This window comes from Primulina eburnea, unplaced genomic scaffold (genome assembly GCF_022965805.1).
Source record: "Primulina eburnea isolate SZY01 unplaced genomic scaffold, ASM2296580v1 ctg739_ERROPOS11973397, whole genome shotgun sequence".
Taxonomy (NCBI): Eukaryota; Viridiplantae; Streptophyta; class Magnoliopsida; order Lamiales; family Gesneriaceae; genus Primulina; species Primulina eburnea.
Window position 1 is genome coordinate 2,517,801 of NW_027331510.1, and position 23,131 is coordinate 2,540,931.

At 35.7% G+C, this 23,131-nt stretch overlaps 3 protein-coding genes and 1 pseudogene across 4 annotated transcripts; 3 read left to right on the forward strand and 1 right to left on the reverse strand.

Moving 5' to 3' along the window:
- The first annotated feature begins 2,009 nt into the window (after positions 1–2,009).
- On the forward strand, positions 2,010–3,304 carry LOC140822151 (peroxidase 31-like). The gene has a single exon (XM_073182901.1). It carries the CDS (start codon positions 2,123–2,125, stop codon positions 3,080–3,082), a length of 960 nt encoding a protein of 319 aa, XP_073039002.1. The 5' UTR covers positions 2,010–2,122; the 3' UTR covers positions 3,083–3,304.
- Positions 3,305–10,003: 6,699 nt separating this feature from the next.
- On the reverse strand, positions 10,004–14,538 carry LOC140821781 (GPI transamidase component gaa1). The gene is made up of 7 exons (XM_073182381.1): positions 14,431–14,538; positions 14,121–14,348; positions 13,935–14,026; positions 13,078–13,177; positions 11,628–12,483; positions 11,248–11,372; positions 10,004–11,047 (listed from the first exon to the last, which is right to left on the reverse strand). Exons 2-7 carry the CDS (start codon positions 14,207–14,209, stop codon positions 10,198–10,200), a joined length of 2,112 nt encoding a protein of 703 aa, XP_073038482.1. The 5' UTR covers positions 14,210–14,348; positions 14,431–14,538; the 3' UTR covers positions 10,004–10,197.
- Positions 14,539–15,828: 1,290 nt separating this feature from the next.
- LOC140822007 (putative glucose-6-phosphate 1-epimerase) lies at positions 15,829–18,626 on the forward strand. 2 transcript variants are annotated; one of them, XM_073182714.1, is made up of 9 exons: positions 15,829–16,014; positions 16,366–16,512; positions 16,691–16,765; positions 16,874–16,933; positions 17,014–17,171; positions 17,411–17,542; positions 17,748–17,850; positions 17,991–18,090; positions 18,195–18,626. In XM_073182714.1, the coding sequence occupies exons 2-9, from the start codon at positions 16,435–16,437 to the stop codon at positions 18,407–18,409; spliced, it is 921 nt and encodes a 306-aa protein (XP_073038815.1). In that variant the 5' UTR covers positions 15,829–16,014; positions 16,366–16,434; the 3' UTR covers positions 18,410–18,626. The 2 variants fall into 2 exon arrangements, with proteins under 2 accessions (XP_073038815.1, XP_073038816.1); XM_073182715.1 differs by having other exon boundaries at positions 15,833–16,014; positions 16,877–16,933.
- A 1,156-nt stretch (positions 18,627–19,782) lies between these two features.
- LOC140821882 (NAC domain-containing protein 10-like) lies at positions 19,783–22,833 on the forward strand (annotated as a pseudogene).
- Positions 22,834–23,131: the final 298 nt, after the last annotated feature.

A 23,131-nucleotide genomic window follows, 5' to 3' on the forward strand; every position in this document is an offset into this window, starting at 1 on the left:
GGAAAAGTGGACTTTGAATGAGCTTATTGCGCAGTGCGTTCAGGAGGAGGAGAGATTGAAACAAGATGTGATTGAAAGTGCTCACTTGACATCTAACTATCAAGATAATTGCATCAATAAGAAAAGGAAATGGAGCAATAAGGAAGGAAACTCTGGGACTTCACATCATATGGAGCAACAGAAACAAGATAAAGTGATCACTTGTTTCTTTTGCAAAAGGACAGATGGGCATGTGAAGAAGGATTGTCCCAAATACGCCAATTGGCGTGCAAAGAAAGGGTTGCCTAAAGAGCCGGTTGTCAACTGATGGTGAAAGATACATCTTATGGAAAATGAAAATAAAACTGTTAGTGTTTTTTTTAAAACTTTATTTAAGAACTGAGTTTTTTTTTATTTTCTGATATTTGAACTGGAAAAAAAAAAAAGAAATTTGATTTTAGTTTCATGTTTGAACAAATCAAGTTTTTCCTTTATCCATATGGTATTTTCAATTTTTCGAAATTCAAATATGTTTGGTATGTGTTCCTTGATTGATAAAAGCTTGATAAATTGAACATCAATATTTTAAATGCATGCATGAAATTTTGAAGTTAAATGCAAATTAATTTTGTATGTTGACTTTAGTGGGAGTGACTAAATTGCAAAGTCAACATTGAGAATAATATATTGATATTTATGTCCACATATATGGTGGTATAAATTTTATCATGTGGTAATCTCATTCGGATTTATAGAGAACATTGTTTAGATATTGTGAACATCGTTAGAATGTTGGGCAGATATTTAAGAAACCCGACATTGGATTATTAATCGGGTTATGAGGTACATAAAGTGAACTAAAGATTTTATGCTCACACATCGGAAATATGACATTTGGAAATAGTTGGATATTTGGAATCCGAATGAAGATGCGGAATTTTATCATCGGTAATGATCATTGGTCTAAGAAACCATTGAGGATCAATTGTGATAATAAAGCCGCTATATTATACTTAAAAGAACAACTGAAACTTGTCAAAGTCAAAATATATTGATATGAAGTTTTCAGTTGGAAGGAAATAATTCAGAGTGGTTATGTGTCAATTGAGCATGTTATTACAAACTCTATAATTGCGGATGCGTTTGTCATGGGTTGGCCACCCGAGATTTTTGGGCATGTGACACACATTGGTGTTGTCCATATAGTTGATATGCTTGTACAGTGGAAGTTTGTATTCGGTTAGAGCATTGACTCATTTGACATGATTTAAGTTTCTGTACAGACTAAGGTTTATTTGAATTACTCTGAAATAAAGTGATGTCTTTTATTGCGGTTTAGCATTTGGTTGAAAGTCTGTTATTGGACTCTTTGAGTCATTAGGAGGACCAGTTGGAAATACATGTTTTATTCTGAGATCACATTTATGTATTTCCATGCTACACATCCATACTTGATCTATGTTATTGATTATGCTAATATTGTGATCATTGATGGGTCTAGTGATTTTAAATGTAGCGATGACTGCTTTGGTTCAATATTGGTGTAATTGATAGATCAGATTGTTAAGGAATATTTTGGTTTAGATAGCAAGAGCTCAATCAAGTTTTTGCATGTACAATATCCAGATAACTTATGTGGCCCAAGTGGGAGATTGTTGGAATTATTTTGTGGGCTCACATAATTTAATTAATTATATATAGACAAGCTATCTAATAAAAGACCCAATAAAATGATCTAATTAATTATGAGTTTCCAACAATAATTCCAACATGCACTGCCTGCTGCGCAAAGTTCGAGTGTGTGCCTGATAATGGATCAAAGCACTCCTGCAACAACTGGGATGGAGTTGTAATCCGTGGCAAAATCGTCAAATGCCCTCGAAGAAATTAAATGTATAATCATATATTATATTTTCCAAAACCCTTTAAATTAAGTTTGTTGTTGCTTCGATTTCGTTGGTGTTTAATTTGTGTCGGAACGAATATATTATAATTAAATATATAATCATATCTTATATTTTCCACAACCCGTGATTGGTGGCGCGTGTGAATCCGTCTCACCCAATCCAAAAGTGAAAAGCCCTCCTTGCCCTCAGCTCCAAATTCTCTGATTATCAGACTAAGCAAACGCAGAGAAGCATTAATGGCTTCCCTTATGCTTGTGCTGCTGCTCTCGCTCACAACACTTTGCCTCATCCCTTCACACTCCATACCTCTCCTCTCCACCACCTACTACTCCCAAACATGCCCCAAGTTCGACCAAATCATGGAAGAAACCACCACAAACAAGCAGATCACCTCCCCCACCACCGCCGCCGCCACTCTCCGGGTATTCTTCCACGACTGCTTCGTCACCGGATGCGACGCCTCCGTCCTCATCTCATCCACCCCATTCAACAAAGCCGAGCGTGAAGCTGATATCAACCTCTCCCTCCCTGGCGACGGATTCGACGTTGTTGTGCGGGCCAAGTCTGCCCTCGAGCTCTCCTGCCCAGGCGTCGTCTCCTGCGCTGATATTCTCGCCGTATCCGCTCGGAATCTGGTCGTCATGATGGGTGGACCCTTTTACACTGTCAAGTTAGGCCGGAAGGATTCGCTAACTTCTAAATCCGACTATGTGGAGGGAAATCTGCCAAGACCCACAATGTCCATGGATCAAATAATCCAGCTTTTCCAGTCCAAGAGATTTTCGATCCAAGAAATGGTGGCATTATCCGGAGCCCACACCATCGGATTTTCTCACTGCAAAGAGTTCAGCTCCATTCTGTACAACTACAGCAGAACGATGGAATCGGACCCTTCTTACAACTACAATTTCGCCAAGTTACTGAGAAATGCCTGCGCAGATTACGAGAAAAACCCCACATTATCGGTGTTCAACGATATAATGACTCCCAATAAATTCGACAACGTGTACTACAGCAACGTGCAAAAGGGTTTGGGACTAATGTCATCGGACCACTCCCTGAGCTCAGATCCGAGGACTAGAGGCTACGTTGAGCTGTATTCCAGAGATCAAAACGCATTCTTTGAGGCATTTGTCAGTGCAATACAGAAGATGAGTGTGTACGGAGTCAAGACTGGAAGAAACGGCGAGGATTAGGCGCAGGTGTGATGCTTTTAACAATTAATAATTACACTTCAAGAATTGAAATTTTTTCCCCTTCTTTTATCGTGTTGAATCAACTGTTTCAAGTCTATTTTTTCCCCAGTTAAAAGAAGAAATTGTTGCTATTATTATTGTTATACAGTTCATAGATTTATATTAATGTTTGTATACAAGATTACCCAAGAATCCAAGTCTACAGAAGTTACTTTGTTTTCCTATCTCGTCTTCTGATGTAGATCTGTCTGATTTTGTTTCTCTTGTCTGGCTTCATTAATTAAGTGCTAGTTTTTTTATGATTTGATGCTTAGATAACTTCAATTGTTTAATAACATTCTTACCTTTAGTGTTGGATTTTGCATGTGGAGACAGACAAGTGACGATATTTCAGGTCGTTGTTGGATTCAATTTCTTGACTGTTTGTTTTGACATCAATTCCTAATATATTGAGTCGCTCCTTAATTTCGGACTCGTCCCTTGGAACCGTTATGACCTGAAAACGATAGCAAACAAAAAAAGTTGTCGAATAAATCCGACCTGGGATCTTGAAATTGCCATTCTTTGAAAAGATAGCACTCATTTGCATTGCACACCGTCGACGCTTGGCCGTTTTCCATATTATGATATTTTGCCCCAATGGAAAAAGAAACCAAAGGGGTCGGGATTTGGTCTGTGTTTTGGCATTTGCCTCAGCATCGACTGTCATTGTCGATAATTCACGCAAATGCCAACTCATTTTGCATTGGCACGCATGGAACGACAACTTTTTAGGTTCTAATAATTTACTCGTTACGCCAGTACATAGATATATGTATACTGATAATATTAAATAATAATTAAGATTATAATTTAAGTCCGATTAAGTCAAACGCAGAAAAATATGCAACTTTGACGTATTAAGTCACCAAAGTCAAAATTCAGACAAATTTCGAGGTACAAACTGGATAACTCGATGCTACTTGTGGGGGCAGTGTCCCACAGGATCTGATCGTTGATTTTAAAGAATTTGGTGGACCCTGCATATGAATTGGTGGACCCCGCATATGTGTGGTTAAACTTGAGTCTTTGATCTTCTCATGGGGACAGTGCCTCATGAGGTAGGGTGAAATATTCCATACAAACTCGTGTATGATGATGAAGAATCTTCGTGGCTGACTTATGAGTTTCAAGTGAGGAGCAATTGCTTATCAAAGCTTAGAACCAATCCATCGACCAAATAGTTCTTTGATTAAGGACAAAAACTTGTGTAAGACAGTCTCAGGAGTTGTAGTTTGTGAGACGAATATCTTATTTGGGTCATCCATGAAAAAATATTATTTTTTATTGTGAATATCGATATAGTCGATCCGTCTCACAGATAAAAATTCATTAGATCGTCTCACAAGATATCTACTACGATTTAAGTTAGCTTTTTACTATTTAATTGAAAAGGAGCTATATGAGAAATGGATTATATCACCTGCCAGAGAAGTTGGAATAAAAACTAAATCTAATGATTACACACTCGACACCCAAAAGTCCAACAATATGTGTTTTCTTGCTTTCAAGCACTAAGATTTATAATATATTAAAGTAGTATTTGTAAAAGCTTATTTTCAGCGTTTACGTATAAAATCCAAAAATTTCATGGACCAGGAGGTTGGAAAAAATTAAAATAAGCTCCAGCACCAGTTCTCATTGTTTTAAAAGCCCAGCCCAATCTCTGCAATAAATTCAGGAAGAAAGATTTGGACTGAAAATCAGAGTTTCAGCCTAATTTAAGCCCAATGCTCGAGTTCATAGACGAACATGTCCAGCCCAAATCATTGGTGCCTAGAGGTGGATGACCGAACAGCGTCTAGACGGTTCCTACCCGACTTGAATTATGAAAATTACTTTTCATAGTAAATATAGATAAAAATCTATCCGTCTTCCTAATATATATTTGTGAAACAGTTTCAAAAAAGACCTACTTACTAATAATTATAATTAGGTGTAATATTATAATGTTTAAAGGGTCTCACTAAATGTTATAATTAGCTTAATTTAAAGAGAGTATCATGTGAGACCGTCTCGATCCGTGAGACGTGTCAACCCTATCGATATTCACAATAAAAAGTAATACCCTTAGCATAAAAAATAATACATTTTCATGGATGACCCAAATAATATATATGTCTCACAAATACGACCCGTGATACCGTCTCAAACAAGTTTTTGACAATTTAAAAATACCCATGGATGACTTAATTTGCTACACATATAATTATAACACCTTATAATGATTTGCTCTTAACATCATATTAGATGTCTATCGTAACACGAAAGATTGATTGTTTTCCTTCAAAAGAAGAAGATATTTTATGGTAAGAGTTCTAAAAACTTGTACAGAAAATACACCAAACAACCACAAAAACTTGGATCAAGATTCGGATTCCACCCAAAAGAGGGAATAATCACCTAAAACCCAACAAAAATTATATGCAAAAATCTATAGAATTTACAATATTTCCAGAAATCACATTCTATAATGATCAAGATATATATCAGAATCTATAAAAATATTTTATGTGATGTAATTTTGATCACAAAAAAACAAGGATCCGGAGCAAACTGATTTTAAGGAAAAAGACGAGCAAAAAGTGCGGAGGTGCATGCATGAAATGAATGAGTGGTTTGCCTGAATTTCATAATCATGAAAAATTTCAGCTTTTGAAAAATATATTTTGGATTACGCAAAGTTAGCCAAAAAGTAGACACACGGAGCCATTTAATCATTACATGTACAATTTACCAAATCAATGTTATTGACAAAGGACACAAATCGATGTTTCATCACATCAATTCTAAGGATATTGAATTATTTGAATTTAAAGAAATTAATTGAACTGAAGTAAAAATAAACTGTACATGTATACTGATTATATTATTGCTGTCAAATATATAAGTACACCAAAAATTTGAATGATAAAAAGATCACATGCATCTCAAATAAAATCCTCAAGATTTCTTAATCAAGAAACTTAACACATCCTAGAGATGGAGTTTGAGATCTATTCAAATTTTGGTGCAACATGCATCAACAAAATTTATTAAAATATACATAAATCCCATATAGAAAGCAATATTATACAACATGTCAGTAGCTGGTGTATGGAATATCTCCGAGTAGTTCTCATGATTTACCCTCAGATGGACCAAATAATACAAGTAACTCTAGCTAGAAGAATTAGACCCTGATTAAGTAAGTAAATGTTCTCCAATATTCGAAATTTCAAACCCTGTTTGATTTACTCGAACACAAGTTGTTCAATGTTAAAGGAAAAATATAGATCTGTGGCCATTAAGAGCATCAAAACAAGTTAGGAAAAACAAAGGTTTCTGCTCATTCATACTAGAATAACACACATCTGCAGCAGCGGCAGTACAATATTAGTAAAAGATCACAGCTTCTGTCTTATTTTTTTTTTAAAACCCTAATATGATCATCACAACAGACATAATTCACACCCTCTACTATCTCCACTCCCAAAAAAATCATTCATAGTTATTTACCATTTGAGTTGCTTTTTTCCCCGGATCGGTGTAGTTAATAACCTTTCAGTAGAGTAAAGAAAACAAGACAGCCTCCAGCAAGCAAGAAGAAAAAGTTGCTAGCTTGATCTGGTAGTTAATCGATCGGACCATTATGCTTGATTCCCCGTTGAAGAAACAGCGAAATAAGAAGAGAAGTCACTCATATTTTTGGGATCGATCGAACTCTTGAATAAAAAGCAAAGAGAGGTGAAACCCTCTTATATTTTTCAAGAAAGTTGAGACCCGTGTTCTTTTTTCACTTTTCTTCACCTTTCTTTCTTCTGTTCTTGACATCAATGATGATTAATTATTGGTGGCGCATGCCCATGTTCTGACTCTTTTTTGCTCCTTTTATTCTTGGATGGTGTAATTATATTTGAGACAGATGCAGCGTGGGTATGGGTACAATGATGGGTGTTTCGAAGAGGTTTAGGTGGTGGTTCTGGTGGAGGAGGTGGTGGCGGTACAGAGGTGAAGAACATGACTTACAATGATGAATTATTATTACTTTAGGGTTTGTGGCGTTGAATGAGGGAGAGAACTAGTATATATATAATAATTGCCAGCAAGAAAAGCAGAAGACCGGTTGCAATGTTTTTCGTGCATTCTTTCATTTTTTACAAAAAATCTTCATGTTATTTGGATTGAAAATGCACTTTATAAACTTGAAAAAACACTTTATTAGGTGTTAGATATACTATATGTTCTAAGTCGAGTGTGTGAAATATTAAAATAAAAAGAAAATTAGATATCAAATCTAGCATGCACGTACGTCATCATTCGACATTTATAAAACCCTATTGGGTTATATTAATTGGCGTGGATGGATCTGTCATCTCAAATGCCCTAACACAACACCTGATTCGGTTGGTACATATTTGCTTGCATGAGTGAGTCTCATGTGAGACCGACTCACGGGTCATAATCCGTGAGACGGGTCAACCCTACCCATATTCACAATAAAAAGTAATACTCTTTGCATAAAAAGTAATACTTTTTCATGGGTGACCCAAATAAAAGATCCGTCTCACAAATACAACCCGTGAGACCGTCTCACACAAGTTTTTGCCTGCTTGCATTCACCTATTCACCTACTGTCCGACTCTTAATTAACAGGCTTCTCATAGTTGATGTCCTCAGGCGACATCGCGCGTTGATGTGATTGGGTAAAAATGAGTACAAGATGTGTGAGCAATTTCACCAGATTGAATTATGTAAATGATAAGGGATTAGAGTACAGCGAGATGTGTCCAAACCAAATATTTTTCTCCTGAGAAAAGCTGGTCATGATCATGACCTGCAAACACGAAGATAACCACGTGAATGAGGGTCGTAAAATGTCTGACGTGACCACTACGATGCTAAAGTCAGCCGGTGAATGAGAAAAACCACTGTAGCGAAGAGAAATGTTGTGCCAATGGTATATAAAAATTTTGAGAGTAAATGATGTGGGAGATATATAAGTGAATGAACGCCTTAATTATTAAACAAACATGGTTTTTATAGAAAGAAAGTCAATGATGACCTTATTTTCAGTGCTCACTTACTAATTATGGTAAGATAATTTCTTATACCTTACTTTTCTAACACACAAAACTGTCTATTTCATCTTGTTAAATCCATGTGATTCTAGTAAGATGGTTTTTTATACCCTACTTTTTTAACACACAAAACTGTCTATTTCGCCTTGTTAAATCCATGTGATTCTAATATTAATGTTTACCAAGATAATGTATATCATACTTGTGCACTCGAGTGAGGTGCTATTATCAAGATAACTTGGGTAGAAAACCATCACCCGAGAATTCGTCTAGAAGCCCGGCTTCTGGCAGCCCGGGAGATGATGTCTCGAACATTCATTTGTCGAGCTATTTGTTGGATTGGCTCAAGACTTATCATAACCTGATCCATGACCCGAGATCACCTAATACCCATTACCCGGGCCTCCCCTGGGGTATCACCAGTCCCTCTCAATGGTGATACACCATTAACACATCATTTCTCTTTACTACATTGGTTTTCCTTATTCACCGGCTAACTTTAGCATCAGATTGCGCTCGTTCACGTGGTTATCTTCGTGTTTGCTAGTCAGCACCAGCTTTTCTCGAGAGAAAAATATCTGGTTTGAACACATCTCGATGTGCTCTCATCTCTAATAATTTGCATAACTTGACCCGGTGAAATTGCCAACGCATCTTGCACCGATTTTCGCTCGGTCATATCACGTGTCGACCTAGATCCGGAGCTATTGCCAAGGGCGCTTCACACCTTAGCTCGATCGGGTAGTCAGGATACAAGCTATATATATCATTTGAAGTATATTTCAAACACTTTTTTTTTCACATATAACTTGAGGATTTTCACTTGAAATAATGTAGATGGTCGCTAAGTTGATTGTTGACGGTCTCTTGCCAAATGAGGAGTGGTTGTAATTAGAAAGAGTTACCTATTAGGAGTTAAGTTGCTATCAACTTTTATTTAGCAACATTATTATTTACAAGTTGGTTTAAAAATTGAAGGTCGGGTTTGGACATGCGTTGCTCACCAGTTGTGAATATCGAGGTAGATACACAGATGTAGAATTAATAATAAATAATATATTTTTGAGGATTAAATCATTAAATTTATATACTCTAGTTCACGCATATGTCCTTGCACGTGTATTAATTTTTAAGTCGTTGAATATATCTAAACATATTTATGATTATGATTTGAAGGTTAAATAACTGTAATTATCTAATCTAAAAAATAAAATAAAAGATGTCCTCAGATTTTCCTCTTCGAATTAACTATATTACAAGTTGGTTTACGGAATTATTAGTTTTACCTCGCGTTTACAAAATAATGAAGGCATAACTACTCCACCACGGGAACGATTTCCTTCTGCAATTCATAACATACCACCGACGAAGAACATGCAAAATCTGACTACCTCTGATTGCTGAACGAGGGAAAGAAAATGAGAAATACTAAACATGAAAAGGCACCTAATATGTCCCTTTGCACTATCTTGAAAGTCAAATTAGACAGAGAACATGGTGAGTATAACTTCCTCAAATAGATGACAGTCTGAAAGCCATAAAAGAGTACTTTGTGCAAAAAAACAACAATGAAGACCAAAAGATTCAACACTGAAAAAATGCAGAAATTGTGTGAAAGAGTAAAGAATGACTAAATGACAACTGCCTCTAAATCATGAACTACCATAAACTATGTTGTACAAAGCAATCTTAATGCGACAAAAATAATCTAAAAATCTAACCACTGAAGTAATGTTTTTCTCCCTGATATCCATAAATGGAGGAGGAGTTAGTTTCAACCCAAGCATTAAGAAGACATTCATATGACAATGACTAAAAGATCAACTGTTTCAATACTTCTGTAATCCCCATTAGCAAAGTTAGAAAAGCTAGAAAAGTGGAACAAATGTATCTAAGAACCGGAGTAGAATAAGTTTACAAGCCAAATTGAAGGCAGAGCCTGAAGCAGCATAAATGCCGACTGTTCCCAATATCATGTGAACCAACATAACAAACTTTCTAAAAATTTGAAGATCACTAACAGTGATGCGTTAAAGTGTGAATACACAGAACCCAGCAGGGAAGATGAACCATGCATATATAGATATATGTAGCACTATTCCATGCCCAAAGGGACTCTGCCCAATCCCAGAAATCGCCAAATTTTACATGATCAAAACCCGCTAAAGCGCCTTTAGACAATAGAAACATTGTTGGAGGAAACCCAACAAACAACAACAGTATGTTACAAGATCCCCGAGCTAAAGCCTTTATGGTATTTGCCTTTAAATCAAGCTTCAAGGGTGCAATGGTCAAACACAAGGGAGCCAATAGCAGCGCTCCTATTTCTGCTGTTGCAAAATTTACAACTGACATAAGACAAAGTCCAATGAAAGCAGCTGCAATGGTAACTGATTTAAGGAGAGCCCATTCTGCTCTTTGGGGGCGACTTGCACTCAGAAATGTAAAAGATTCGGATATGGCATATATGAAGAAGAGGCTGAGTATGGAGAGAATGATCAATATTAGAAGGTTGATTGATGATGAGGAATTAGGAATTTGATAAATAAAATAAGGGAATAATGTTACGATGGTACTCCACAAGTGGACGATGAGAACTGTTTTAGCAGCATAAAGCCATTTCCATGATGTGAAGGTCGAGGCATGTTCATCAGCAGGAGCATCATATTTTCCAAGCTTCGGTTTGCTGACATCAGAGAAAAGAGATGCAGCAACCAATGGAAAGGGAGCAATAAGCAGTGCAAAGGCAATCATGTAGACACCCACTGAGACGAACCTACTTGGAGACGTTAAGAGATATAGAAAACAGGAATGGTGGAACTTCTCAAGGAGATTATTTACAGATCGTATAACCCCCTCGACCAACCTGCAAAATGAAAACTATAATTATGTTATGATAGAGCGATAAGAATTGACCATTTAGAAGCAACAGCATGGGTGGGTTATTAAATTGACACTTATCGCGTTCCTATACTGCTATACAGAAAACTCTTGACTAAGAAACTTGTGCCTTGTTCAGTATAAGAAAATTCGAAGAAATAACATTTTCCAACAGTTTTCACCGACCTGCCTACACGCAAAAGGAACATAACTCTGTGACTCGAAGAAAACTTAGGTGAGATCTCCATAGTAATCGCATCAACTTGAAAATCACGAAAAGCCCCGTGAGGGCCAGTGGGAACACCTAATGCCTGATAAATAAAAATAAAAAAAGATCATAACAAATGTCAAAGCATGAAAATATTGAAATAATGCCGCAAATAACTGATATAAGCTTTTCAGATTGTAAAGAAAATAGTTCTAATGTGCAAACAAACAACCCAACCCTTCACTTCACGGATTATGGAACAAATAAGAAAAGGTGTTGTCGATCCTTTTTTTTAGTGTTATAATGAATGGCTGGGGTTTCCACAGAATAATTTGTCCAGGAACATTGACATGATTACCTGGTTATAGAGGGAACTCGCTAAAGTTGCAGCACCTTCAACATAATCTGCAGCAGGGATCCCAAATTTCCACTGGGGATTTAAGTTTTTAGCCACTTTTCCTAGCAACTCAAATAGTTCTCCGATACTGTTTAGCCACCAAGAATCAAGCAATGACCAAATCTTCTCCACCCTTACATGTAAACCTTGCCCATGAACAGCCAAGTAGTTGACGATATTAATGAGGTCTAGATTTGGCATCTGCCCATTGGACGCTTCAGCATATAATTTGAGAAGATCCTTCTCAAATTCTTTGCTGCTATCAGCAACCTTAATCACAAGTGCAGCTGCCATTGTGCCAGCACGTCGAAAGCCCTTAGATGTTACTTCTCCTGCAGTTTGAGTCTTTTTCTCAGAAGCCAGAATACAGCCACCACACATTTCTGAATACAGCTTCAAGTCACCAATCGAAAGTGTGTTATAGTCTCTCAGCCACGCAGCAACAGCAGAATACTCACCGTGTTTTGAATCTGCGGCAAGCCATATAATATCCTTAGCAAGCCAAGTAACACGAGAAAGCAGAGAAAATACGGAGTACGCAACTCCAAGCGATAAGGCTTCGCCGGTAGTGATCTTGACAGAATTATAAGGTGTGACTAATACAATAGCTTCCTTCCCATCACCACGCGGGGCCCTTATTATTCCAATTGTATTGACCCCATAAGATGAACAACTGTGGTTCCCTTCTACAATGTCTGCATCGGGACCCAAGAAGAACTGTAGTGGATGAAATTTGTTAAGTAGGGGATGAAACTTGTGATAGTTAGCTTCACCACCCAATTCCAAGATATGCTCTGCTATCACCTCTGGAATTTCACTGCATCCAAGTATAAAGAAACAGAAGACACTTAGTTTGGGTGAAAATAAGATGGCAGAAATGTTAAATGATGAGAGGGGAGAAGGACCAGATGCATTTTGTTCTGTACAGGTAAGATCAAGCGTTTTCCATCAAGACTAGAGATAAAGCAACTAGGTAAATGCTAATGAAACAGAAACTAAAGAAGCCACGAGAGTCCTTCAAGCTGTGTTCTAATATCATACATGTTTGCTCAAACTTGTACATGCAATTTTAAAAGCAATCATTATAGTTGGTTAAATTATGAGTAAATGCCCTGATGCTTGATATGCTAAAAGAAATCCACCTTTAGTCACTGCATAGAGAACGATGATTCAGGAGGTATCAGTAGAAAAGGTCTAAATAGTCGAGGTTTAAGCTGCAGAAGGGGAATGATGAAAAATAATCTCTGAAGTCGGTAATTATTCCTAGTCAGTAGTTTTAGATGGTAAAGAAACTCGAATAGAACATAAAATGTTAAGTAGGACTGTGGAAGTGCACTCTGATTAAGTGATTATTTAAATGGAGCAATAGCTTAAGCCTGTTAAGGAGATTAAATACAACGAAGATACCTACATTCCTGTGCTCACAGTCTTTGAATTAAAACTTAAAAGCTTGTTCAAAAATCTCTGCCCTTCTGAAGCGTCACCATTCGAGAGCATAGGACTGCCAGAACCTGCAAAGTGAAGTTCAAAACATGGTTAGTCATTCAACCCCTTGAAGGAGGCTATGACCAACAATAAGATATTAACCTTTACTATAAGATCTTAGCCTTCAATAACTTCACGCTATCCCACCCTAACCAAACCCAATTTTCTATCATTAAGCAGGAACTAGAAAGTATCAAATCAAAAAGGCCAATTGATTTTCAATATATAGACCTTCTTTTTGACGCATGGACCTTCTAGATACATTGCACGCAACAGACCCAACGGGAAAATGGGAGGGGTCTTCCTCAATTGAAAAAAAAAAATCGCACTTATTGTGTGATTTCACACAATGTTTCAGTCGTTTAGATCCCTAAAGTATACTGACACCTAGACCAAGTAGACTACTGTGGACACTCTGCTTTTGTCAATGTAAAATAATTAGAACATGATACCAAATGATGCAATGTGACAAATCAAGAGTTCTGCATGCTAGACATAGAAGATCATGTCACTATAAGAAGAAAATCTGATACTACCATGGAAAATTTCAAAACACACTGTAAAACGAGGTTCACAGACTTGTAACCACCAAGCAAGAAACTAATCACACTAACTAAGAGATATCCCTTGTGGTCTAGTAATCAAATAGCAAGATAACACATAATAAATAATGAAAGGTCGGCAAATTCACCAAAAAATAATATCTACCACTCTGATCAACCTGCTAACTCAGAGTACCATACCGGGGCAGCAAAAAAATAAGAAAGGGGAGATGAATCGAACCAGGCATCAGGGCATTTTCCGATACATGGGTGTTTATGGCGAGAAGTGGCAAGAGAAGGAGAGTTACGATTCCAGCAGTGCAGCACAACACACTGCAATCAACGTCATTAATTTGCATTTCGGTCAATCAGAAAGACTGTAAAGGGTTCGTGATTCCAACAATTTGTGAACAAACAGCTGAATTACCTAACCAAAACACTGTGCGAGATGAGAAAGAGGCCAATGCGGATAATGGGTCGGGAATTTTGTTCGACGGGACGCTCATTTTCAGCCATTTCAGCTCTCGAGATTCTGGACGAGCTCCCCGTGAGCTGTAAGACGGTGATCGCGACTGTTATATACACCCTTGAACAAATCTCAGCTCGTCCATTGGATATGGCGCGGGTTGTTGTTGAATTACGAAGAAATCAGGCACTAATCAAAACAGAGCAATCTCTTCAATACAAAAACAAAAACCAAACTGGAATAGCAATTACAGAAATTGGATAAAACAGACCGGAGATTTGTGCAGATCAGCGAGGAGGGTTTCGATGAAGCTGCCACTCTGCCTGGGTTTTAGTTTCCATTGAAAATAAAAATAAATATAATTATGTTTAGTTGCGTCTGGATTGATTTGGTTTTAATAAATAGATTTCAAACTATATTTTGTGGAATCAAATACATCTCCATTTATAAAAAAAAAAGAAAAAAAAAAAGAAATTTTAACATCAAATGTTATATAAAATAATAAAAAAATTAAATTTTATTTAATAAAAATTATCATTTTTATTTTCAACTTATAAATTAATAAAATATTATAATTTTATGTGTAATATAATAATTTTTTTATTTAGATTTAAATATATATAATTTTAAATTTCACGAGATTTTGTCATCATAATTTAAAAATAAAATGAATAATATTAATGATTTTGATTCTAAACTATTGACAGCATAGAAAAATATATATATTTTAAAAGTCTATAAAAAAAGAGTAATATATGGATGATAAAGAGATTTAATTAACTACTATTATATAAATATGAATGATATTATTTTTAATAAACTTGAAAGTGAGCATGTGATTGGAATTAAATATTCATCCAAATAATTAGATTGAATCAAAAATAATTTTCGAAATTTTATAATTTTACTTTATGCTTTAATTTTTGTAATTAATAGAATTTTATGAAGTCGATAAAAGTATGTTGAGATTTTGAATATTTTTAAATTTTTATAAAGTTTTTAAAATAAAAGTTGAATATTACAAAAGTTTACATTGAATATCACTAAATTTTTATGGAATGATGGGGTCGAGATTAGAAATTTAAAGACGGGGAATACTTTTGTTTGGATTGTTTCGGTTGTGTTAGAAACTCTCTTCTTATTGATAGTCTCTCCAGCAAATCAGTACTGTGAGGGTGTGTTTGGTTGGGTGGATTAAATAAGGATAGATTAATAGTCCAATATTTATCGTTAAAATTTTAAGTTGTTTTAATAATCATTTTGACCCGATTTAAGATCCAATTTTATGGATAACTATTTGATTAATAAAATTGGATCTTAAACCGGGTCAAAATGATTATTAAAACATCTTAAAATTTGAACGATAAATATTGGAGTATTAATCTATCCTTATTTAATCCATCCAACCAAACACACCGTGAGGAAGTAGATTAACTTAAATTGATTTGAACATAATAAAATGAATATTATGTTGGATGAGCATGATAAAATTTATATTTTTTATTTATTAATTATAATCCAAATTGAATCAATATCCTGGCTCTGACTTTACAGCTAAGGAAGATTTTTTTAAACAATCACGATTCAATATAAAATTTATTTACTAAATAAAAGTTGATCCCATGCCCTAGAAAAAATACATACCTCCATCAAATCAAATCAAACCAATCAAATCCCCCCATCGAAGGACGACAAGTAGAGGCCCAAACCCAAAAAAAAATGCAAGAGTTGCGACACCGGAGGCCCAATCTCAAACAGAAAACGACGCCATTCTCCCCTTAGAATCCAATGACTTCAAAAGGAAAGCGTTTCGATTCTCTCTGCTTTGGATGAAATCGACTCCGATTCCATTGTTGTAAGAATTTTTTAATCGTTGGAACGTATGATGCGATACTGTATAAATTGCAACCCGACATGATCTCGACGATCGATTGTGATTAACAAATCACAATCGAAGCTGATATTTTATTAGATTGATCGTTTAATCGTCATTTTTTAACCCCAATAGTATGATCGACTTCATTTGTCATTTGTTTTTTCCCCCTTTAATGAACGATGTAGTCTTTGTTGTACAAATTGCATCTATTATTTGCTTACATTGCGTTTACGGTATGTATTTTTTTGTGATTTGTGTACCCTGTCCGCGAATTAATTTCCGTAATTTTACTCATTCTGGTTTGATTGTCGGTTTTTTTTTTCTGTGTAGCTGGAGTGGAGGAAAGGAAAAGGACGCCCAATTGTGAGCAATTTGATAGAGAGATCGAGAAAAAGTAAGATGCCGGTGAATATTGTTCAGGACGGCGACGGATCGCCGAGGATTATTTTGTCGGAGCCCTCTGGTTCGAGTGCCGAGGTTCGCAATCTTTCAATTTTGTGGCTATTTTATGGTTTCCCTGCAGTTCGATCGCTGTTGTGGATCATTTCACCGAGGAATTGTCTTGGTCACACTGCTCACCTTACTTTTGATTTTGATCGATGTACAGAATTCTAGACGAGGATTAGGAATAAATTTAAATAACATATTGCTGCAGGTGCTTTTGCATGGGGGCCAGGTTGTTTCTTGGAAGAATGAACGAAGGGAGGAGATGATCTTCATAAGCAGCAAGGTAAACCTATTATTTGTTATCTGATCTGAACAAGCAAGGTATATTCTTTCGTGATCATGAATTAAATTAAAAGCTGTAATATTGCACATTTGATTTTATTCTGTTTAGCAGGCTGCGCGGAGGTCTTCTAAAGCCATCAGGGGTGGTATACACATAAACTTTCCACAGGTGAACTCCAACAACTTTGTAAAATCGACAGGACCATTTTGAGTTGTTTTGTATTCTTATGTTGTGTGTGCACTTTTTAGTTTACCAACTCTACTTCACTGGAGCAACATGGATTTGCAAGCACTCGATTGTGGTCACTGGACAGTTCTCCTTCACCTTTGCCCCCTGCCAGCAATCATTCAACTGTGGATCTTATGCTGGAATCCACAGAAGATGATCTGAAGATCTGGCTGCACAGGTAAAGATTCTAATGACGCGACACCTCTATTTGTAAATAATGACACCTAATGCACATAAGATAAAAAATATTACGACTAATTCCATTATATATTTGTTCAGTTTATGTAGTTTAAAAGTGGAGTTTTTGAATCTTGAGTAGTTTATAAAGTCAATTTAAATTACGAAATGGTTTAGAATTGAATCTATATTATACTACAATATTAAAAGATTTCAATCTAGTTCTGATTCTTTTTACAGATTTGAGTTGCGTTTGCGCATCTCTCTAACTGCTGGCAAGCTCACCATGATACCTCGCGTGCGAAATACTGACAACAAGCCTTTCTCCTTTACATTTGTGTTATGCAATTACCTGTCAGTATCTGATATCAGGTTTGCCTCTTTACCTTCGCTAGCTATCTTTTTGCTATTTTCTTTATCTTTTATTGATTTTTGGTCTAGTGGGTCCATGTCTCAGTGGCACATTTTATATCATGTTGGTGAGAAATTTGATTTTTCCATTTCCTTTTTAAATCTTAATTTGCTAGAATCTTTATTACCCTTCTAGATAGGTTGCATGATGCTGTTTGATTTGCAGTGAAGTGCGCGTTGAGGGATTGGAGACACTTGACTACTTTGATAACTTACTACAAAAGGAGAGATTCACTGAGCAGGCAGATGCAATTACCTTTGATGGCGAGGTAACTTGTTTCATATCACCATTTGCATCTAATTATTAGTTTATTACTTTTTTTAACACCCACTCTGTCTGAACTTGAATTTCAAACTTACAAAAAGGAAACGTTTCCACTCAGTTTGCATCTTTTGTGTTATTTTATAGATTGACCGGGTGTATTTGAGCACACCAACTAAGATAGCCGTAATAGATCACGAGAAGAAAAGAACCCTTGTCCTTCGCAAAGATGGCATGCCAGATGCAGGTTTCGTCATTTGTGACTAATTTTATTTGTACTTCATTTGTCACGCTCTGAAGATTTTGAGTCAGTTCCAACACACCATTGTAAAAGATGTTCATTATGCACAGTTGTATGGAACCCTTGGGACAAAAAAGCGAAGGCTCTCCCCGATTTTGGTGATGAGGATTACAACACAATGTTATGTGTGAATTCCGCGGCCATAGAAGCTCCTATTGTTTTGAAACCTTTTGAAGAATGGAAGGGTCGACAAGAGCTGTCTACTGTCTTGTCAAGTTATTGCAGCGGTCAGCTGGATCCACGTAGAGTTCTTGGCTCCAGCTGAAGGTATAACGCAGTTTGAGGTTCTTCGTATCTCAGTACTCTGCGTCAGCTAGAATGTCATTTCACCTTTCCTTGTGCAAACGATAATTTATGGCTTTGCACATTGCAAAATAGGGTATGATTGGGAATGTTTTTTTTCATGTTGTTCAAGGAGTCGCCTCCGGCTTTTGTTTTGTTATAACGAATATTAATAACAATAATTATTAGTAATTGCAGTAGGAACTCGTGTTTTTTTCAAAAACGTTTTTTGAATTTTGATGTTATATCTCCCAAAATCTCGTTTGATGTTGGTGAATGCTTTAGCGACTAAATATATCAGCTGAAATCTCAGGGTGCAAATTCCAATATCAATAATGATTTTCTCTGTTTTGTTTGTTCATTCCCATAAGCGTAACTTAAATTTTAGACATGTTCTCCAATTTTGTGTTTGTTTTCTCAGTAAACAATAATCGAAATTTCACATTATTCTAGATATTTTATAAAATATTTAGTACACTATAATTACCTCGTAAAATTCGTGGTTTTCCTCCCCTTCTCGAATAGACTATACCGAAGTGGTAAAGAAATCATTAGTTAGATGTAATTAACACAAGAAGTAAACTTTGTTGTCTCATCGTTTTTTGTTATGCTTGATATCCAAGTAACAAATATTTCTTTCATTGTCATGCCTTTTATAATTTAAAAGACTTCTACCATTTGATATATATTTTTCTTTTAACCAAACTTACATATCTAATAGTTAACGTAATTTTGTTGGTTCTTCTTAATGAATTTAATTAATTATTTTTGTTAGCATCGCCCTCATTTAGTATCACTAAAATTGAAAAAAGATAAAATTTGATTCAAATAAAATTGAAATAAGATAAAATTTGATTCAAATAAAATTGAAATATAATTCTTGAAACAACTCAAAAACTATTGAGAAATATAATTCTTGTCAAAATAGGATCTGAAGTGTCAATTCGACCCGAAAAAGGTCTGAGTTGACTCGAAAATTTTAATTTTTTAAAAAATATATAGTTAATAAATATTGTCTACATTTTTATTTATTTTATGTTTGAAAAAAAATATTGTATATTTATATCATAAATTATTATCATTTAATATTTATTTTATACATTTAAAAAACAATTATTTATTCGATTTAGTAATTATATTTTTAATTTTTTATAATTAAATTTAAATCATGTAAAAGATATTTTGTTATTATGTGTTTAAATTAAAATATTATTTTTATTTAATTTTTTAAAAAGTAAAAAAAAAATCGGATTGAGTTGAGTTGATCGAGTTGAGTCGAGTTCGAGTTCGAGGTCGGATTCAAAGTTTTCAAGTTGGTTCAAGTTCAGACCGAGTTCCTTTGAACAGTTTTTTAATACTTTCATGTCTCAGCAGTCAGCACGACCCGAACCCATCTGACCCCACGAATTAACACCCATGGAACTACGAGGGTCTGCCTGCAGTTTCCACTAATAACTTGGAGGGCAGGTTTTCTCCGGCTCCCACATAATCTAGCTTCTTACAAGAAGAAAGCTTCGGTTGCAGACAGAGAGGCTCGGAGTCAGCTTCGGTCAACCGTGGGCCCTGTTTAAAACGCGTTATGGTCTATAAAACATGCTCCACCGAGCCTCATCTCCGAAATTTCGAGCCTATCGCGGCTGGAACTTCCCGCTCATTACTTAACTGAGTGGAGAAAAGTAAAGCTAGGGAACGTATTAGACACTCTCATCGCTACTTGGAATGCATTTTCAGTTTTTTCTGGTGCTTATCTGTTCTGAATCATGGCCAGGTATACGATAAAAAATAGATCTTTGTTGATCGATGAGATTCATTTTTCCATTAATTTAATTTGATGGATGATAAATAGGAAAAAACATAATCTTGGAAGACGAATGGATTTTCAACTTGACTGTCTGTCATTAGTGGTGGGCAAGATTCCGATTGATTGAATTAATCTGCAGCGATGTATGAATTTATTTACATGCACGTCCAGTTAGTATAATTTAAGAAGACCCTTTTCGATGTTTAATATAAATTTTACTATTTTTTTTATTTGGGTTGATTTCCAAAGCTTGTAGTGTGAGGTGAATCATTCAAACCAAGAATTATCCGGTGCAGTTTGATATCTGGCACAAGGGTTTTAGTTTTAAGTGAAGTTCCACTGAATTCTTGGTGAATGTATTATTATAAATATTAAATGGACGTGCATATGGCATAGCACGCAGGCTCACTTCATAAATTAAGACGAAAATTTTGTACTTCAAGTTTCAGACTTTAAACCAATCATATATACTTGGAACTTTATCTTGCTCTCATTCAGTATCAAGTTCAATGTCTTGTTTCGTTTGTTCTCCGTCGGTGTCAATTTTGAAGAGTCATATGCCTCACTTTTATGTTGAAGTTTGAGGGATTGTAAATGCTTCGCTTCTTTGGTTGAGAAGTTGTTCTTCAGTTTAGTTTGGCCTAATGCATACCTCAATGATACAGGGTTTGGCTTATCGACGGTAGAGGGCTTGCTAAAAAGGTGAAAAATGCTGGTCTGCCTGCAGGAAATCAGATCAATGATTGTGGCGTAAAGTGGGAGTACCCAAATTGCCAGTGCCAAATCGATAATACTGCAGTAAGCTCGATTTTCTTGTTTTTTGAGTAATCAACCATCGAATAAACTCCTTTCCAGTTTGATATATGTAGTTAAAAGTTATCATTGCAACTATTCAAATTGCATGTATTCAAGTAAGATTCTTGTGAGACAAGCATTTATATAACCTAGTTCAGGTTTCCGAAGATTGGCCTGGGCTTCCTGCTGGTGTGAAGTTCGGTCCATCTGATGTCGAGCTGTTGGAACATTTGGCTGCAAAATGTGGGGTTGGAGTTTCGGAACCGCATGAGTTTATTGACGAATTTATTCCGACCCTGGAAGGAGATGAAGGTGTATGCTACACTCACCCTGAAAATCTACCTGGTGAGTTGGCTCATAATTAACTTGTAGATAAACATGTAGTATTGTCTCTTTTCTCTGCAATGCTCCCTGGGTTCATCAATAATAGAGATTGTCATAATTAAGATCAACAAACATAAATATGGCATGTAAATTTAAAGACATTTCTGGGGAAACTTTTTTTTTTTCACAACACAATTTGCAAATGATAATATTGAATTGTTACAGGTGCCAAAGCAGATGGAAGCAGTGTATATTTCTTTCATAGAATCATCAATGCATATGCTAGTGGTAAGCGGAAGCGCAGGAGAATAATTCTTGCAAAAGAAAGCACGGCAAAAGGCCGTGTTCGGTGGCACAAGACTGGTAAGACCAAGCTTGTGCTGAAAAATGTAGTTCTGAAAGGTTTCAAGAAAATCATGGTTCTTTATGGAACATCGGAAAAGGGATCCAAGCCTGAAAAATGTAACTGGATCATGCATCAATACCATATAGGGGATGAAGAAGATGAGAGAGACGGCGAATATGTGGTTTCTAAAATTTTCTATCAGCAACAAAAGGAGACTGGCAACATTGAAAAAACATACTTGGTAATTGAAGAATCTGACTTGGGGACCGTTCAGGTTGTTCTGAGGACTCCGAGGTATGTGCTCCCGATCCTCCTCAGCCACAGAAAACTTCAGCAGAGAATCTTGAAGAACCATTTCAGTTGGATGATGATCACTCGGAGTATGCCACTTGCTTGGCTGGAGAATCACAAGCTTTTGACTTGGGTGTAGTGGACTCCCATTTATGGATTAATATGATGGATTCTAATGCAATTCCCGGTGATACAAGAACAAACAATGACGCCTGGTTAACTCAAAATTGCAGCAACATTACTGATGTACGCCAGCAACATGTCAATGCTTCCAACGGATTTACTGATCTTTACAACTTAGAACTCGATGCTCCACTAGACTTCCATCTCTCGGTAAACTCTTAACATATCCTTCCAACTCGAGTTGCTTACATGTTTCCTTAGGTATGTTTCGTGGAAATTCTATAATCTTGGCATGTTTTTGCATTCTGCAGGATTTACTCTTTGCCTCACAAGACGGTCTGTTTGATTGGCTGAGATAACTATAGACAAACATGAGTTTGTGCACTTGCATGGATGGCCATGAGATTGCCAATTTTGTGTTCTTAATGATCAGTGCCGAAGCTACATTCAACAAATGAAAGGAGAAAAAGGATAAAAAAACATTATTAAGAAAAATGTACTCTGCTTAGAATGTGATGCACGCAAGCGGTTAAGTTAAAAGTTGGCTGAGTGAATTCAAACCAGATTCGAGTTGATGGTAGAATCGAGACCAAGTAATAACTTGTCTTGTACTAAAATGATCCAATTGTACTTCTTTTATTTCAAAAATATGTTTGAATTTTAGTTATATTGATAATGTAACTTATTTTATTTCTCGATTCAATAGAAGCTCAACGAAAGAAGAGTGAATAATTTGTTACAATTAAGTCTCAAGTTCGATATCTCATTCCAAACTTGGATAATTTGCTTTCAATTTTTTGGATACATTTTCATTTAAAATATATTGTGTATTTTTGTGATCTTTATTACATAATTACGAGTGCGACAACAGATTACTTCTGTTTTGAAAAATAATGTTTGCCAACTAATTTTTTTTTAACTTTACATTCCTATTATTTTATAGTTAATTTATTTCAAATTATTTATTATTATAATAATTATTATTTATCAATATTATTTGCCTTTTATTTTCAAAAGAAGATATT

What these genes read in the sequence shown, in the direction of transcription:
- LOC140821781 (XM_073182381.1), bottom strand. Translation starts at nt 14,209, where the DNA reads ATGGCTGAAAATGAGCGTCCCGTCGAACAAAATTCCCGACCCATTATC. An exon ending in AAGACTGTGAGCACAGGAAT is followed by an intron (nt 12,484 to 13,077) that starts GTAGGTATCTTC and finishes ACTTGGATGCAG; the next exon opens with TGAAATTCCAGAGGTGATAG. An exon ending in CGAGTTCCCTCTATAACCAG is followed by an intron (nt 11,373 to 11,627) that starts GTAATCATGTCA and finishes TTTATTTATCAG; the next exon opens with GCATTAGGTGTTCCCACTGG.
- LOC140822151 (XM_073182901.1), top strand. Translation starts at nt 2,123, where the DNA reads ATGGCTTCCCTTATGCTTGTGCTGCTGCTCTCGCTCACAACACTTTGC.
- LOC140822007 (XM_073182714.1), top strand. Translation starts at nt 16,435, where the DNA reads ATGCCGGTGAATATTGTTCAGGACGGCGACGGATCGCCGAGGATTATT. An exon ending in CTGAAGATCTGGCTGCACAG is followed by an intron (nt 17,172 to 17,410) that starts GTAAAGATTCTA and finishes TTCTTTTTACAG; the next exon opens with ATTTGAGTTGCGTTTGCGCA. An exon ending in CAATTACCTTTGATGGCGAG is followed by an intron (nt 17,851 to 17,990) that starts GTAACTTGTTTC and finishes GTTATTTTATAG; the next exon opens with ATTGACCGGGTGTATTTGAG.